Source organism: Homarus americanus, unplaced genomic scaffold, assembly GCF_018991925.1.
Source record: "Homarus americanus isolate GMGI-L3 unplaced genomic scaffold, GMGI_Hamer_2.0 scaffold11022, whole genome shotgun sequence".
In the NCBI taxonomy this organism is placed as follows: Eukaryota; Metazoa; Arthropoda; class Malacostraca; order Decapoda; family Nephropidae; genus Homarus; species Homarus americanus.
In genome coordinates, this window is record NW_024737068.1 from 18,081,872 (window position 1) to 18,101,100 (window position 19,229).

Here is a 19,229-nt window from a genome sequence, read left to right on the forward strand (position 1 = left end):
TGTACATGACCTCAAGAAATCAGGAAAAAATAAATCTGCAGATGATAAGCTTCTATTAACTGTTTAAAATTGTCCTCTTCATTTTTTTTACCTTTCTAAATTGGACAAAACTTACATATAGTACGTGAGTTGTTCAATTCCTTTTGAGACATTTACGTACTCATAATTATCATGTCAGAATTATATAGACAGGAACTTACCCTAATTATCTTTGTTACCCTGCACAGTACAACAGTGGGAGAAGTGCAGTACAGTACTGTGCTGGGCTTTATGTGGAAAGAGCAATTTTGACATTCCATTCTCAAGACTTCTGATTTCTGGTAAGCAAATGCCTGGGTATAACTAAATACAGTAAATGAATACTCTAAAACATACTACAGTATTATAAAGGCTTACATATCCAGTGTTTGAGCCATTGAAGTATTTTGATGTTAAGTCCTAAAATATGTGTGCTTTGTCATCTCCATCCCCAATCTCACTAAAATTCACAAAGTTTCACTGTAACTAAATTGACCAAGACTAAGAATAAAGGAGCACTGCAGACACTGGAAAAAAAAAGTATTTGGACAATAAAAGCAAACCAAATAAATAATTATCTTTCATAGGGGGATTCAAAGCAGTAATGCACACATCTTTGGGTTCAATCCTCGGCCCGGGTCAGAAGTGAGAAGAGCGTTATCCAGTGTGACCCAAACCCAAACATAGCAGGTTTTCTCTTAAGTAATCTGGTTTCTTCCTGTACAGTACAAACAAAAAGCATACCAACCACCTGAACAGCTAATAAGTGGTGGAATGATAAATAAGAATATATAAATACTCACTCCTCTGGTTTAGTGTCTCTAGGACAGTCCCCTAGTGACTCCCCAGGGAAGCTATGTGGGTGAGTTTGTAGTGAATGTGGGTAGAAAATCTGCATAACCTGAAAATGTGGGAAAAACAATCCATTAACATATTATTCTCCTAGGACACTTTTAATTATAACAGAAGTGTACAATGATGACAGACTGGAAATAAGGAACATAACTTAAGGAAGACACGAATAAAATGAAAAGAAATTATCTGGGGTTGATGAGCTCCCAGGATAAATGAGATATTTAATACATCCAGTATAAAGAAATTGACAGTAATGGGAGTACAGTACAGGTATCCCTCACTTTATGAACGTTAGAGATACAAAAATTTGCTTATACAAATTTCTTAAGTCCTCTTTCTTATTTAACGAGAGCTACTTTCAATTATACTGTACAAATTTTGGTCTGAGCAAAAATTCATATCGTTTTGCATAGATAAACTTAACTTGTTTCACTTTCTTTATTTACTCAGTTACATACACACACAATCCTTCATACAAAATGAGCAAAAAAGTAAAAGAAGTAACTATCATAAGGTCAAAAACATTAAAGGAATAAATACTTCTTTGTGCGCGAGAGTTAGCATGCTAAGCAGGAGGGGCTAGCCGAGTGTGGGAGCCCCATTGCCAAAGGTCAGCAGAGGCAGTGTGATATGGCGAATGTTGAAGCCACACAGCCAGTGTCTTATGGAATTGGCAGTTGTGTTACTTTCATTTAATCTTTTTTTAATGCTACATATTTGAATCTATATAGTATTTTATTAGTGTTTTTGTTGTTTGTGAACCGAATTCATGTTTTGGGGGTATAATATTGTTGTTGTTTTATTCTTGGGAACCAAACCTTATTTTTTCCATTAGTTCTGTTATGCAAGATACGAAAATTCACTTAATGAATGGCTTTCCAGGAACCTAACCCATTCATTAAGCAAGGGATACCTGCATATACAGTATTTAATATAGAGAACACCTCACCTTACAAAAATCAATGGTGGTGATTAACTGGTTGATATCTTCATCAAAGTAATCATGAGAGAATATCAGAAGTACAGAATCAATATCCCGGGCCTGAGCAAGGGATACAATGAGGTGCCGCAAGTACTCAAGTCGATTGTGCACCTGGAATAAATTAATTAGATGTTAGGTGTATACAAAATTATAACTAAACTCAACAGTAGTAATAAAAAAAAAATTACAAGACTCTTGCAACAGCACCCAATCCTAAGTTCCATATACATTTATAGAACTTTAACTTCAAGTATACCGTACAGATGTTGACCATTATATGATGGATCTACAGTACAGTACAGCTGCTCCCCGACTTACTACGAGTTAGGGACCCAAATCCAGGTTGTAAGTCGAAATGGTCTAAGTCGAAAATGCTTAAATAATACTGTACATAGAAAATCTAAAATGGGTGTCTCTTTTTCTTCTCAGCACCACAAAACTCTCGCTTTTAAGTTTGCCAGCCATTTTAAAGTGCAAAGAAAATTTTGTCAGTACACAGCGCAATCACTGAAGTTGGGACTCGAAAATACGTAATTTTACAAAATTTTGGTACAACTGAGGCGATCGTATGTCCGGGTGGTCGTAAGTCGAGTAGGTCGTAAGTAGGGGAGTAGCTGTATATACAATCAGTAAGTTTTATGATATTATAAAATTGACACCATTTACTGCCATGTGATGGTTCAGATCAGTTTTATGATGGTCATGGCCTCCAATATTTGTTTACAAAATCTAATAAATACTAACAAAATTATTTTATAAGATATTTTTATTAATTTCCTTATCTAAACTATTATGTATATACAGTAAAGACAGGTGTTCACTTTGTTAAATGATTCTACTTGCTGAGAGGCAGTCAGTGAAATGCTTAATTTACTTATCGAAGTACAGCACATAATGATACACCGTACATACCACCCCTCCGACCCACCCACACACACACACACGATACACGCACACACATATACACACACACAGTGCTTTTTCTGCACTGTCACTATGAAAAAGTGATGTGCAATAACCTTGGCAGTCCTCCAGCTGCCACTTGTAATGAAAGCTGAGGGATCACAACTTATTACTGTGCACGTACATGTCATGTAAGGTAAATAAAAATAAATTTTTATTTTGTGTAAATTTATTGTTTTTGTTTTTATTTTGTATATCTTTATTGCTTTTGTCTTTATTTTGCATAAATTTATTGTTTTCATGTCTATTCATAAGTTATTTGAGATATTTAGACATTGTAGCAGCAGGATATAAGACTTGTTTGAGCTCTTTAGGGTCTCAGGAATGAAACCTATTTTTCCCCATAAGATATTACTATCTATGTACAGGGAAGCCTCGGATAACAACGGTTCGACCAACAAATTTTCGTATTTGAAACCCTAGATAATTTAGGACCCAATTCAGTTTACATCCTTATTTTATTCGTATTTACGACCAAAATATAATAAAAATAAAATAAAATTACATTTTCATATAAATAATAACTAAATCCTGATATGTATTATAAAAAAAAAATACTGTAAAAAAAATAAAGAGCGCCTTGCGCAAAGAAGCTGCCTGGCTAATGAGTGGTAAACAACAGTCGGAGCTTGGCGGGCCTTTTGTTTTCACGCATCTGGAACAGGAACAGGAGAAAAACTTTCTCAGGTTTCTTACAGCATTATTGCATCCCTATTCAAAATGAGCAAGAGAGCAACTGATGGTAGTGTTGTTTCAAAAGCTAATAGAAAGTGTATAAGCTTAGCCGAGAAACTAGATGTGTTAAAACGATATGAAAAGGGTGAGAGGTCTGTGGATATTATATGGAGCAAGCAATGAACACATTTTCTGAAGTGGATGCATTAACAGAACAAATCATTAAAATTTAAATAAATGCAAATGACCTTCACATAAAGATGTATAATGAGAAAAGAAAGCAGCTGTGCAAGGTTCTTTTGAGAGCTTTATTATTAGAAGGCCTAAACCATCAACTTCAGCTACACCATCAACTTCAGCTACACCATCAAATTCAGCATCATAAGCAGCTTCAACATCAACTTCAGGTTCAGTAACAGTTTCAGCAACAGCTTTATGGAAAGCTATAGCTTCAACCAGAGTTGAACCTGTTGATTTCGTCATCTGAGTAAAAACTCGCACAATATTCATTGGCTGACCTTATGTTTTAGACTTTACTGCCATTGGTGAATAGAATTTTAGTTTTACATTCGTAAATATTATTTAAAACATATATGAACAGTAATAAGTGTTGCTTTCATATTCATATGTTGAGAAATGACGATATGTTTTCACATGTGCGCACTTACTGCTCATACGTTGGCGTTCCCAATCATCTCGCCTTATTTCCTTACCATTAGTAGTTAGCTACTCCTAGCGTTCCATTTATTAACATTAAATAGCATTACAGTACTTAAAACATACATACAGGTATCCAATTTTTTTTTTAAATTAAGTTCACTACAGCTACAACCAGGGTCTTATTTTCTTCAGTTTCTTATGTAGAACCATTGTCACTCACAAAAACAATCCCGTCTTGTCTCCTCGTGTGTGTTTTAATATTCTACGTATTATTAATGAATTGCATTGTTCATTTCGCATATATAAAGATTAATTCAATCAATACATATTCAGTAATAAACAATAATGAATCTTTTGTACATATTCTTAAGATAAATGATTCCTTGAGTGCGCACGTATACATCGAGTGTAAACACTGACAACAATGTCGTCTCTTATCCTCTTCTGTGTTTTAATATTCTACGTATCAATGAATTGTATTGTTCATTTCACATATATAAAGATTAATTCAATCAAATACATACCGGGTATTCAGTAATAAACAATAATGAATCTTTTGTACATACAGGGTATTCTTAAGATAAATGACGCGGTATCCTTAAATGCGCAAGTATATGTTGGTGTTCCCAATCCATCTCTTTTTTTTTCTTTGCTATTAGTGGTTAGCTACTTCGATCGTTCCATTTATTAATATTAAATAACGTTACTTAAAACATATATACATCATGTTTTTACATTAAATTTACTACATCTACAACCAGGGTCTTATTTTCTTAATTTTCTCGTGTAGAACTATCATCCCGGACTCCCGACTGTAAACACTTACGAAAACAATGGCGTCCCATCTCCTTTTCATTAATTGTGTTGTTTGGGGGGAAAAGAGTGTAAAAAGCCACACAAAAGATATGAAAAGGTCACACTCGGGAATGCATCTCATTATTATTGCTTTATTTTAATGGCAATTAATGATTCGCGATAAGACGATTCACCTTACACCGCAATATTGGAGGACACATTAACGTCGTTATTCGAGGCTTTACTGTACTGTACGATCGAACACTTAACGATGGCTTTTTGAGGTCGCTAACCCATCATATAATGGCCAACACCTGTATAAAAATGCCTATCACATAACATGTTCAATATATCATTAATCTTACAGTATTTACAAAACTATTACCGTTAAAATGAAGCATAATGGATGACATATAAATCTTCTACATCAATGGAAACTATCAAGTTAGTAAACATGTCACTACAGGTACACTATACTGTACATGATGTGTTAAGACATTGGAGGTCCTTAAATTTCTAATGTGTGATGCAATTACCTCGTTCAACCCACAATGGACAGGCAAATTTACTCCGCATAATCAAACATTATAATTGGGATATCAACATTCACTTTTATTTCTTATCCCTACACCTTTCATGTGGATCTATTTCTCAGAAGACTACAAGATGTCCAAATTTTCATTATTTTAATGTACAAGAACTCTGACACATAAGTGCTGAATTTTGTTATTAGAATTTCACTCATGAATATCACAAGTTTAAATCAATTACTGGACAGTTATATCTTTAATCACTTCTCATGGATAAAGAGAAACTTGTACAGTCACAATCCAAAGTTTCGACACCCCCCTGGCTGGGTGTTCGCCGAGGCCAGGGTCGAGGTAAGGCTGGGTGATCGGATGTAGACTAGTTCAGCAATGTGGTAATGAGGCACTACGATGGTGAGGTTCACATTCCACCACCACAACACTCCGAGACTCATAGCACATGAGCACAGGTAGGAACTTATTACGAACTTATTACGAACTTTGACATGGCATGAACTTGCATAACAAATGCATTCATAACATTGTTGCCACACATAACAATAACATGTTAAGATTGGAGCAAGAAAAACTTTGCCAAACACTGGCTTGGAACCACTAGATGCGAGTCCTCGTATTACACATGAATCATCAGGGCAGCATATATAAAGGGTGGCCGGCGGCCGAATTTCGTCGAGAGAGTGAGTGGTCAGTTGACAAGGTGAGGCCTATACATGTACAGTATAGGGAATATTATGACTTTACACATACTAGGAATTCATGTAGTCATGTTTACAATATTTAATGGTGTATCATTAACTACATTGGAGTATTTTGGCTTGGGATGTTGCAATTACACATGAATCATGGTATCACCCAACCAATTTTTGTCTGGTCCGGAGCAGCGACTTTGCCGAAGACCTCGACCCTCAGCGTAGATGCCTGGCCGCGTGTCATCATTAGTGACAACTTCTTGGTCACTTGCCTTGTTTCCTGTCTACTGCTGCTGTTAGTTTTTAAATTTCACTTCATAATGTGTCGGATCATGAGAGTTATGGCACAGAGATCACCAATATTACAACTAGTTACGCATATGATTATACTTTTAGTCCATCAACACATGATGTTTATCAATATTCATATTTCATAACTGGGTTGAGAACAGCCCAAGTTTCTCATGCCTCACTCCTAACTTGCTATTGTTATGTGTGCTAACAATGTTATGAATGAAATTTTGTTATTCAGGTGCATGTCACATCAAAATTCGTAAAAATTTCCTTCCATACTCGTGTGCTGTGAGTCTCGGAGTGTTGTGGTGGTGGAATGTCTGCGTCCGATCACCCAGCCTTACCTCAACCCTGGCCTCGGCGAACACCCAGCCAGGGGGGATGTCGAAACTTTGGATAGTGACTGTACACATACCCCAAATAATGAAGATTACTGGAGGAAGGTATAATCTTATCTATTAAAGCGATCTATGATTACAAGTACAGCATCGAGGAAATTTTCCCACAAAAACAGTGTGTTAATAGTAGAGTTAGAGGTAAGTTAGGTATATACGCTGTACAGTAGAACGTCGATTTAAAGCGATTCAATTAAAGATTATTGATTTAAAGCAACACCCATCTTTCCTATTTTACAAGAGTCAATCTGGCGCATCACATTTAAAATTTTGCACCTAATGTTTCTCTCGGCATGCTACACTGTCCTAAGGGCAAAGCTGTACTGTACATGTGCTCAAAATAATGTACTAAATGACAACTAAAATTTTTGTCTAGTGCAAACTATAGCATGTCTATATTCAAATTAATCACTATCTTATAACAATCCCAGCAATGTAAATTATATTCTCCCTGGTCATTTCTGTGACTTTTTATAAGCAAAAAACATAAACTCAAGGTAAAGGACATAAATAAACAAATAAATACTTCACTAGACCTTCAGTGCCAACTGTCAAACATGTCACTGTCACTCCCCCCCCCCCAGCCAGGGTTTGGTGTTTTAGGCTTTAAGTTTTTATCTTATATAATGTCACAGACTTAAGTTAGAATATGATTTGTATTGGAATCCTTGCTATACAGCGAATAATTTGAATACAAACGTCATATATTTTGCACAAAAGATAAAAAATTTTGGTCTTTGTAATAAAGTTCTTAAATTAAAACTAAAATTTGTATGTTTAATGCAAGCTATAGCATGTTTATATTCAAATTACTATCTTAAAAAAATTCCAGCAATGTTAATTATATTCTCCCATGTCAGTTCAATGACATTTCATAAGAGAAAAACTTAAAGCCACTCTTAAGGACAGATAATAAATAAGCACTAGATCTTGGCATCAACTGTCAAACATATCATCTCCCCCCCCGCCCCCCATCTTCCCAGCCAGTAAACAGACCATTTTGCATCCCTTAATTTTAGCTGTGTTGATTTATGAGTGTTTGGTTTAACATAATAGAACAAAAACCAATGTTTTGTTTATTCTACGAGATGGGCTGAGGTGCATCTGGGTAGACTCTCACGCCCGTATTATTAATCTTACCGCCACACCACCCTGTTAAGTACTGTACTGCAGTGTCCCTCAGGACTCATTTAGCTTAAAACTTGGGTTGAAACACGATGACCCTCTTCAAGGGAAGACGTTGTTTAATAATACAGTCGTCAGTCTTTTTAGTATTTTGTGTTTCTCTCAAGTACCAAACTAAATTATTCCATTGAGACAACACTTCAATTTAGTGCGAATTCAGCTTAAAGCGACCTCTCTTGGAACCTATCTCATGTTATATCGACTTTCTACTGTACTTCAAATATGACATATGTTCCTGAGAATGAAGGCAACAAGTTTGAAAGAATGGCCAATATCATGTCATAAACAAACTAGGGCAAAGTCTGTGGGAGAGAAATAACTATAGATTACTGGATGTGGTTAAATATGTACAAAATGTTATTCAATAAAAGCAGAAGATACAGCTGTGTGGGTCACAAATCTCATATTTTAATCCATTTCTTTTGTCCATCTCATGCTAAAATCAGTAACCAGAGTTGTAAAGTAACTAAGTAAATTTACTTGAATACATACTGTACTCAAGTAACATTTTTGGGTACAGTATTTACTTTTCAAAAAGTACTAAAAAATTGTCAGTACTTTTACTTAAGGATGATTTTCTAATATTTTTACACCAATATAAATGAAAAAAGAAAAATCGTTACTCGTTACATGCCCCAAACAATAGAATTTTAAAAATCCAATCACAGGACAAACTTCGAAGCTAACCAATCACAAGCATTTCTTCATGTATTTTTTCATATCGTTTCATCTATGTACCCAAGCGATGAACACAGAGTTTAATCGCCCAAGCCACCCTTTCCTTGTTCGGTGCTACAGAGGCAACAATCATCCACAAATTCCTCAACTGAAGAAGTTTAATAGCGACTTGGCATTCCCAGGGGATGGAATGGAGCTACTGGGTTCTTTCCTGACATTATGTGACTTATCTCTTAAGCTTAACACCCTACTACCTGCATCTGCTGCTTGTGAGTGTCTTTTTAGTCATGCTGGGCTTTTATTAAGGCCTAAAAGATCCCAATTGGACAGCCATAGTTTTGAGAATCAGGTTTTGATTACTCTCAATAGAAATATTTGCAATTAAACATGTGTAATGTTAGGTGTGTTTTATTTTTATCTTTAGTAAACTAGTTCTTTTATAATTTACTGTAGATTTATTTTAATACTTGACACAATTAATAATTTTGTTGTTATTTTTTACTTTCAGTACTAGTACTTTATGAATGAGATATTTTTACTTCTACTTGAGTACTGTACACTGAACTTTGGATACTTCTACATGAGTAACATTTTGCCAATATAACAATACTTTTACTTAAGTAACAAAGTCTGGTCCCTTTTACAACTCGGTTAGTAACCAGTGTTTTTACTCGATATATAAATGTTGTACCTACCTGGACAGCAATAACAATTGTGTCAGGTTGTACTGGTCCAAATAACTCTTCATTTAAAACGGTTTCATTACCACTGCGAAGTTGAATCTGTTCACGAATCTCCAATATTTGCTCAGCAGATAGTTTTGAGCCAGAGGAGGAACTTGAAGTTTGTGTCTTAGACTGGAAAGACAAAGATAATGAGCAAATGAATAAATGACTAGATGGATATTCCTCACAATACAGTACATTTTTTGCCTGTCATATACCAAAACCTTGAATTCTTCACCAACCAGACTACTATATTGTTAACTGGAAAGCCCCAATAACCCAATTTTTTAAGAATATTTCATGAGTTTCAGTTAATCATGAAAAAAAGAAAAAGAATCCACCTTCAACCCATCATCAATAACCAGCCTGAGGCAAACCCTGGCCCTCTCTTGGAACGTACCTCATGTTATATCGACTTCTACTGTACAGCATATGTCATGCAAGGCTGATGCCACAATGGGAAGGGAAAGATACTGTATCTGACTGTCCAAGTGATTAACACATTAACCAAGCTAATACTTGGAGGACTTGTGTGATGGACTTCAGGATCCCCTGGTAAGTTGCCTAGTATTGTGCAGTATTACCAAAGCTGTCTGGCTTAAGGTAAATGCCAGTATTAAAATAGTAAAGTACTCTATGTTCTATGAGAGATGAGAGACATGTCAGTATAGATGAGTGTGCAGCAGAGATTTTATGGAATAACAGGCCTATTGTGTAAAAAGCATACAGAAGTCTTCTGGTGCATATCACCAAAAACCCTATTAAAATGAAGAATGACATGAAAAAAATTTTACAGCACAAACCTTTAGGAACTTTGAAGAGGGGTTTCGTTGGAAATTGAGGGCTGGATCTAACTCAGGAGTTTCTCGAGCACTACCCCCGAGGACAGACTGTGGATCATGTGGTAGCGGAGGGAGTGCAAGTTGTAGCCATGCCACACACAACAAAACTACCACGCCCACCACCCGTACTGCCCGGGCCCACCCTCCACCACGCATCACAACCAACACACCTGTAGAAAGTACATCATTCTTAAACTGCATTTACAAATTAAAAGACAGCAAATTTATAATGAAAATCAATACCAGTATCACAAATTTCCCCTCAAATACCAAAATACAATGCAGGTATCCCTCGCTATACAAACGTTTTGTTGTGAACATCAGCTGATGGGCTGTCTGCCAATTCAGTAATTCAGTACAGTAATCTTTTCTATGTTTACATTCATTTCCAGTGGAGTAAATATCAATAAAATTGTGCTCTTTAATATTTGTGCATTTTTTATATAAAAATTATTGGTCATTCTAAAATTTAGCCATCCAAGCTCTGTCTACTGTACATAAAGTTTTTCAACTATTACTTTTGACTCAATATATATAACTTTATTCATTTATTGAAACTCATTTACATGCATACACTGTCCTAAGGGCAAAGCTGAACTGTACATGTAATCAAAATAATGTACAAAATGAATACTACAATTTTAGTCTAGTGCAAACTATTGCATGTTTACATTAAAATTAGTCACTATCTTATAAGAATTCCAGCAATGTAAATTATATTCTCCCCGGTCACTTCTATGAAATTTATAAGCAAAAAAAAAACAAAAACTCAATCTAAAGGACAGAAATAAACAAATAAATACTTCACTAGACCTTCGGCGCTAACTGTCAAACGTATCACCTCACCTCCAACTCCCCCTCCCTCTTCCTCTTCCCCGTCTGCCCAGCCAGGGTTTTAGGCTTACAGTTTTTATCTTATATAATATCTCAGACTAAAGTTAGGAGAATATAATAGTTGTTGTGCAACTATTGTGGAACTGTTGTGAGCAATAGAAAAGTGAAAAGACTAAGGAATTATACATTGGTAGTATGCTGACTATATATTCAAAGTGAGAAGTCCAGTTGTGAAGACATTACCCTGTTAACAGTGTTGTAAAGAATCAGTGATTATTAAAGAGGACTACAGTGCACAAGTGTGTTTCTGTGACGTGGTTTGTCATTACATTGATACTGATCGTCAAGAAATTACCGGAGATTGGCGGGACAGCCAGTGATAATTCAATGACACTTGTGATATATCTACTGCTTCTGTGCATGCGACTCGAGCCACTGGTAACCAGTGGTGGAAGCTGGGTAAGTGGTGAATGGAGGGACGTAACAATATTTTAGCTTAGGTTAGGCTAGGTCGCACCCCTTCCGGATAGGTACACAGCAATAGGTTAGGTTAGGTTAGGTTAGGGTAGTATTTTAGGTGGTAAAATTATCGTTTCAGTTGCGCACCTACAGTGAGTTCTGCTATAACGCGTGTTTTGACAACACAAATTGGCTCTAACGCGATTTATGAATAGAGGAACGATATTTGTATAACGCGAACGCTTGTTTGCTGTAACACGATTTTTGCTTACTATTTCTCCAATTTTGTGGTATTAACTGTGAATATGGTAAAAAAGAATATCTCCAAGAAGAGTTCTGGTGATCGCATTCCTGGTGATGATTGTAAAAGAAAGGCTATAACCCTTGAAGAGAAGCTCGATGTTATCAACCTCAAAATCACCCTTATCCCCCATCAAGTTATACAGTATTCATATTTTTTCAAGGTAAAGTGTTACATTTACTGTATGATTTCATTATTAGATATGAATGTAACATTTATTTAGACTGTGCTATCCTTTGTGTTAGGCTAACTACTAAATTTTTTTTCGATTTCGAGTAGTAATCTGCACCTAACCGAAACGATAATACCCCAGATAGTTACATGGCAATAGGTTAGTCTCTTGGTAAGAGAAATTATTTTTCTGGTGTATTTTGGCATTTTAATTTGATTCTGAATGTTGTTTCCTGTGGAAATATGCCATTTTTTTCAATTCCTCATAAAAAAATAAATAAAAAATAAAAAATGGCCAATTCCCACAAAAATCAGATGTAGAATCAATTAAAAAACACCAAAATACACTAGAAAATAATCTCTCATACAATTTGGGGAAATTGAGATAAAAACGAATTTTTACCCAGGTTTTTTTATTGGTTAGGTCGGGTTCTATAAGGTTCTAGTAAATGTCACCTCTTTTAAAATACTTACTATAATGAAAAGAAGGTAAAATTATCGTTTCAGTCATGCACCTATTTGGAAGTTATTCAAAACACATCAAAAACCACTTAAAATCCTAAAATTTGCTGCAAGACCGAAATGACAATACCCCCCAAACATCTGTGGAAAAAATTAACAAAATCAAACAACTTCTGGTGGTAGCTGTGTTCTCATACATTACCAATTATTCTTCTGTTCACTACTGTATGTTAATTACATAATATCCACAAAGTAAAAGTAATGCAAATACAGCACATAGTAGCACTTGGGTAAAAATAATGGGTTAATATATAGGATTAACCTGCCGACGAGTTATTTTCATTACTGTTTATTTTCTTACATTATTTTCATCAGTGAGTTATGATATGATAAACATTTCTTGTGGAAATTGTTCATTTCATGGATAATTAGGCGCCTAGGCGCGCACTAGTTTATCTTGCGATTCTTGCCAGCGGTAATGAGGCAGTGCTCAAGAGAGGTGTCTCGTCTCTTCCCTGCGGCAGTTTCATTTTCATCATGAGTGAAGGTTGTCGCCGGTCTTATATAACGAGACCCTTCAATTTTTCAAAGACCACTGCATCGTTCCTCTAAGTAGAAAGTATTGTTCACAGCAATACTGTGAAATAGAACTGGGTTTGTGTGCTAGGTCAGTTGTTGTTTGGAAGCAATCATCCATCACTTCATAAACGCTGTGGCTCGCGTTTCCCATCTCAATAACAAATCAATACGCTGCCCTGGCTCAGTAAGCAACGATACATCTCACGTCCAGAAAATGCCTCAAATTTCGGTGAGAATGTTAGGTAAGGTTAGGTAGATTTCTTTGGTTAAGTTGGTTATGTAACAAGACGGATCTTGCATGAAGAATATTTATATATATATAGGTAGAATATTTAGAAAGAGAGTAACAGAGAGGAAGATTTTGGTAGCGTGGCCGTGTTAGTTATTTACTCTGTGAATACACTTATCTTATCTTATATGTCAATACACATCTATTACGTTCTTAAGGACGACTTCTCAAACACCGCTTCGTTACAACTGTTTATTAATTACAACAATGACATGGACACATTAATAACACCTTCTATCGAAGTTACTAGGACATTATATTTACGTTACTAGGACATAATATTACGTTACTAGACACTGATTCTCGGACACGAACATGAAATGAATACACTTCCCACGTAAGTAACTCATCCCATGGAAAGCTCTGACAAAAACTCAAGTGACCTGGGGGAGGCCTAGCAGGTGGTCCTGGGTTGTCTCTATGGGAGACTGCTTAGCTGGGCACCGGTGTCCTCCCGACCGGAGGCGGCTTGCCTCCGGCCCTCTCTGTCTGACTTCTCTCGAGCGGGACTCGGGATGTTGTTGCTGGCCCTTCTTGGTTACAAGACACTCTCTCTTGAGGGAGGACTAGGACATCCTATATATTGGGAGACGAGCCGTCAGGTTGAGCTGATCGGGGGGGGGCGCGAAGGGTCTCCTTACATTTGCCCTCGCTAATGTAGGGTCAGGTCTGGACTTTTTCTGAGACTAAAGTTGTTGTATATTCTGGAGAAATCTTCAGATGAATGCTTGCCTGTTAACATCGTTGGTGGGGCCGTGTGACATGAGAGGCTCTGGTTGATTTGTGGCCCCTTGACTTGGGCTGCGAGGGTTACATCTGACCTGGCTAATGTGAGGTGAGGTCAGTTCTGGACTTTGTCTGAGATGTACTGTAGGTTATTGTGTAAATTGGGGGAGGGTCGGCAGGTGACTCCTTCTGACTGTGTCTCTCTTACATATTTGTTGGGGCCGTGTGACATGGAAGGGATCTGGTTGATTTGTAACCTCCTTGAACAGCCGCGAGGGGTACCCTTACACTTGACCCCCCCTAATGTCGGGTCAGGTCTGGACTGTTTCTGAGATGTAAGCTGTGGTCTGACAACCCATCATTTACAGTTAGGTCTGTCCTTCATACCCACAAATGTCATATAACGTTTATTTTAAAAATATCAATTTTTTAACAAATTTGCACAAACTAAAACCGTGTCCACTATAAAATAACAGTGAAAATCTGGCGTTTTTATAATCGTTTTCAATCAATTTCGGCCGCGGGTTAGTCCTATATAATTACCAAATAACGTAGTGGATATTTTGCCATTACTGGCTAAGTTCCTACTTACGCTATTTTACTGTGTTCTGATTAGCTAAGTACTTTCTGTTTAATATGAAGGGGGGTCCACCCCCTGACTAGGAAGTAGGGTAAGATTAGGTAGGTTCTCTTAGGTTCTAGTAAATGTCACCTCAACTCACTGAGAAATAAATGCCAAATGCCGCCAGAGAAACGGTCACAGATCGTTCTCGTGTTGCTCGCCAGTAATGGGCGATTAGCCAATCAGAGCGCACTCACGGTAAAATAGCCTTAGTTCGAACTTGGCCAGTCACAGCAAAATATACACTGCCTAAAAATAATGGGAGCGGTCCAACGAATTACCCAAAAGTACCCAAAAGTATATTAAATCAGGGTAAAATCTTAACGAATATATGTTTTACATCAATAAAACCTGATTAATAATGTTTTCATTGAAATGTAGTCAAAATATTAAAATAATAAACAGCGAAAAACGCTAAATTCCAAAGAGTCACCTATCCAAAAAGGAGATATAATTACCGATGTTTCTGTTACTTTGGGGTATTTAACATAGCCGTAGGATTAACTTTTCGTTAGGTTAGGTTAGCGAAGTGCATCACGATTGATCCGAGTTATCTCCCTTGTTCACGAACTCTTTGGAATTTAGCGTTCGCCAATACTGAAAGTTTTTCGCTGTTTATTATTTCATCTTATAAATTACTTTTTACAAAATTACACTAAAAATATTATTAGACATGTTTTGTGTATGTATAACAGATATTCATTAAGATTTTACCCTGATTTAATATACTCTTGGGAACTTTTGGGTAATTCGTTGGACCCTAATGGGAAGTTATACACCCTACATATAATTCACCACAGATGGACACAAACGAGACTCACTTAATTAGATATATTACTGAACTCACCTTATTATACATGAGAGGGAGGTCAATTAATAACGTGTATGGGATGAGACATGACTACTACCATAGAGTCTAAGGAGCTGTAGACTGACTAGAACACTCCCACACCCCAGGAAGCCGCCTCACCCATCCTTGTATATTTATATTTTCCTGCCTGTAATTAACTCTTCAACACTGCCAGTTAATGGACAGGTTGGTGATGTGGTTAAGGTGATGGTCCGGGTAGTAAGCCATCCTCTTCCTTATAGTAAACAAGCACACAAACCCTTACTAAATATTAACATCTTAACTTATCATATACTTACTCGAGTGTCTTATCACTTTAAAAAATATGTTATTAAATATTATACTCTTCTTATATTAAATGATGTTTTTCGTTAATAGTAACTGATGTCATAGGTTATACGTACAGGTAATATATACCCTTTTTTCCAGGAGTATATATTATATGTTGTGTTATAATGTACTGATGTCACTATTAAAGCCTTATCTGTTATAATTGTCGGTGTAAGTAAGTTTAGAAATTAAATGACTTGAGAAAAAAATGAGCTGATAATGGTTCTTGATAAGTGGTGTAACTATCCGAACATCTACCTTATAATAGCTTTGTCTCGCCTTAAACCACACCCAGTAGTTAGTCATTGCAATATTCATTAGAAATAAATATCTAATTTAATAATAGAGTGTTTAAAAAAATGTAAACAATAGTGAATGTTAGTATTGTTACCGTGTGATAGTTGAACAGTGAACACAAGCCAGGAACAGGCAATCGGAGGCAACAACGGTGATAACAGCTGTGAGGCAGTTAGGAAGGTTAACCACAGCTTCCAGTGAGGTAATAAGTTGCAGGATGTTTAAGCACTGATATTATTGGCATAAGTTTGCGTGGTCACGTTGTGCCATGTGACAGTCCATCACTGTAGGTTCTAGCTCCTACAGTAGACCTCATAAGCAGTGCTGTAAGTTGAACGTCGAGTCAAAGAGGATTGATAATTAACAGTGAAGCTACGGTGTTACAGGTGATGTATGGTAGATCTTTACTTGAACTTCCCCAATTATTGTCCTGCTGTTAGCCGATTGGGCGGTGGGTTATGTCTCTCTTACACACTGTACTAGACTTCAGAATATATCTACCTGCACCAGTGTTGGTCACAAGACTTTGTCTACTTATTCACTACAGTACTTGGTGCTCACTACTTTACAGTTGAAGGATATTTCAGGTTATAAAATAATATGTATCATTTCCGTTGTTATCTTATCATATTTGGCATATTTATAGAAAAGCACTGTTCTTTATTTGGATATTAAAATTATGTTTTTCCTATGATTTTTGATGAGTTTTGAACGAATTTGATATTCATTTCCGCCGGGGGTTAATATTTATGACTAACCCGCGGACGAGTTATTTTTACTACTGTTTATTTCCTTACTTTACTTTAATTTTATCGGTAAATATGCACAAGTGCACACATCTCTGTTAGAAAGTAAAAATTATGCTTTTTAGTGTATTTGTGTGTTTAGATCGGTTATGACCATTTCTGGTCGGGATCAGAAAGAACATGACGGAAATCTTGAGAAATTTCTTGCTGCTGCTGAGGAAAGGAAGCTGACATTCAATACATCCAAATCTACAATATCAACAACATCGATCAATCTTCTGGGTTATCAACTTGGTAATGGTCAAATGAAACCAGATCCTGAAAGGCTAAAACCACTGCAAGAACTCCACCACTTACAAACCGAACGGCTCTTCAACGCGTACTTGGTATGTTTGCTTATTACGCTAAGTGGATCCCGGAGTTTTCAGACAAGGCACTGCCTCTCTACAAGGCTAAATCTTTTCCTCTGGACTGTGAAGCACTCACAGCTTTTGATGACTTGAAGAAACTGCTTGGGGAAGCTGCCCTAAATAGCATTAACCATGCCATCCCATATATCCACAATGGAAATGTGGACAAGATAAATCATGAGAAAACCACACATCTTTTTCCTAACAAGGACATTGTATTATATGATGATGAGAACAGCTCCAGGTAGCTTTAGCAATGTTGTCATGGTTACTGACAGTTCCCACTATTTGCCAGTTCTCAGCACAGTTGATTGCATAAGATTGGTTTAATACTCCTCATTTTGTACATGAAATAAGAAGCTCCTTCTTTCACAGGAAATGATGATTGCTGCAAGATGCACAAGGCTGGGGATTCCAATTGTCAAAAATTTAACACGAGTTTCTTCCACAAGTATGTTCAAGTCCACTGATTTGAATCAACATTATATACATTCTTCTGTCACCTGCTTCCCAAAGTGTGAGCTAACATCAAAGAGGTAAGGAGACATCATGTGAAGATAGCAGTAATATTAATATGAGGAGATGTAATTAAGTGATGCCTCTCTTATATTGGTATCTCATAAATACTTATTCTGTTGTGTATTAACCAATGCTCATTTAGCTCTTTGATCGGTGAGATGCTTTGACTCAAAATATTACATACTCTGAGGACACTGTAAGATCAACAAGGGCAGTGTTCTCAGTATAAATGAAAGAAGCCAAGGAGAGGGTTGCCCTTGGTAGGGATGTGTTCCTGGAATTTGCTGTACAAAGATCAAATATCATTTTACACAACAAAAAATAGGTTTACATTCCAGACCCACTATCTAGACCTAATACCACTTTAGTTTTACTTCCTATATTAAAAACACAGTTCAGTACAGTATTGTACATCCACAAAATTTGTACAGCACCTAAAATGATTACAACACAGCACAGCATAAAATCATTGTATCTTCAACAGTATGAAATGAGTGTCGGGCACATCAGCGCTTTTGGTTTAGGGCAGTGATCCCCAGACCGACAATTTTTATTTACGCTGTATTTTCCATCATTTCCGCGCCCAGTCAACAAAACATTACCCAGTTCTTCACCCGCCACCCACCACAGTCAGCCCAATTCAGTGATAGTGATAGTGAGGATATGGACTTGAGGGGTTTGACAAAGAGGCCCTCAAGCCTCTGTGTTGGATAGTGATACAATTGATACAAATGATACAGGTGAGCCAATAATCTGCCCTCTGCCTTGGAACCAACCCCCCCATCCCCGTGTGCCCAGCCATTTTTTCTACTAATGTAAGTGTTAAATAACCTAATATTATTGATATTTCTCTTAATTATTAATTGTGTGTGCATACCATCATAAAATTATGAAGTTATTTTTACTACAACGTCGGTATTGTGTCTGAAAAAGTGGAGTTTGGGGGTCGGCCCGGTCTCTATTTCAATTAATCCCATATGTTATGTTGTTCTATTTACGCGTTTCTAACTTTACGCGGGCCACCGTGGGTTCAATTGACCGCGTAAAGTGAGGGTTCACTGTATATATAAATATATATATATATATATATATATATATATATATATATATATATATATATATATATATATATATATATATATATATATATATATATATATATATATATATATATATATATATATATATATATATATATATATATATATATATATATATATATATATATATATATATATATATATATATATATATATATATATATATATATATATATATATATATATATATATATATATATATATATATATATATATATATATATATATAT

General features: G+C 36.1%; 2 protein-coding genes across 4 annotated transcripts in view; one reads left to right on the forward strand and one right to left on the reverse strand.

Annotated features, from left to right (window-relative positions):
• LOC121873036 (alpha-1,6-mannosyl-glycoprotein 2-beta-N-acetylglucosaminyltransferase-like) overlaps window positions 1-15,927 on the reverse strand; it is a 29,412-nt gene extending 13,485 nt beyond the window's left edge. Inside the window, exons 1-5 of the mRNA XM_042376340.1 lie at window positions 15,595-15,927; window positions 10,266-10,474; window positions 9,433-9,594; window positions 1,823-1,966; window positions 822-919 (exon numbers count right to left, since the gene is read on the reverse strand). Coding sequence (XP_042232274.1) covers window positions 822-919; window positions 1,823-1,966; window positions 9,433-9,594; window positions 10,266-10,460 — 599 coding nt within the window. The 5' untranslated portion in view covers window positions 10,461-10,474; window positions 15,595-15,927. The remainder of the gene's footprint in view (window positions 1-821; window positions 920-1,822; window positions 1,967-9,432; window positions 9,595-10,265; window positions 10,475-15,594) is intronic.
• A 494-nt stretch (window positions 15,928-16,421) lies between these two features.
• LOC121873037 (D-2-hydroxyglutarate dehydrogenase, mitochondrial-like) overlaps window positions 16,422-19,229 on the forward strand; it is a 17,094-nt gene continuing 14,286 nt past the window's right edge. For 2 of the 3 annotated variants that reach the window (XM_042376342.1, XM_042376344.1), the window contains exons 1-2: window positions 16,433-16,610; window positions 17,756-17,916. In XM_042376342.1, coding sequence (XP_042232276.1) covers window positions 17,759-17,916 — 158 coding nt within the window. In that variant the 5' untranslated portion in view covers window positions 16,433-16,610; window positions 17,756-17,758. Of the gene's footprint in view, window positions 16,611-17,755; window positions 17,917-19,229 lie in introns of all 3 variants that reach the window. The other variant, XM_042376343.1, reaches the window with a different exon arrangement.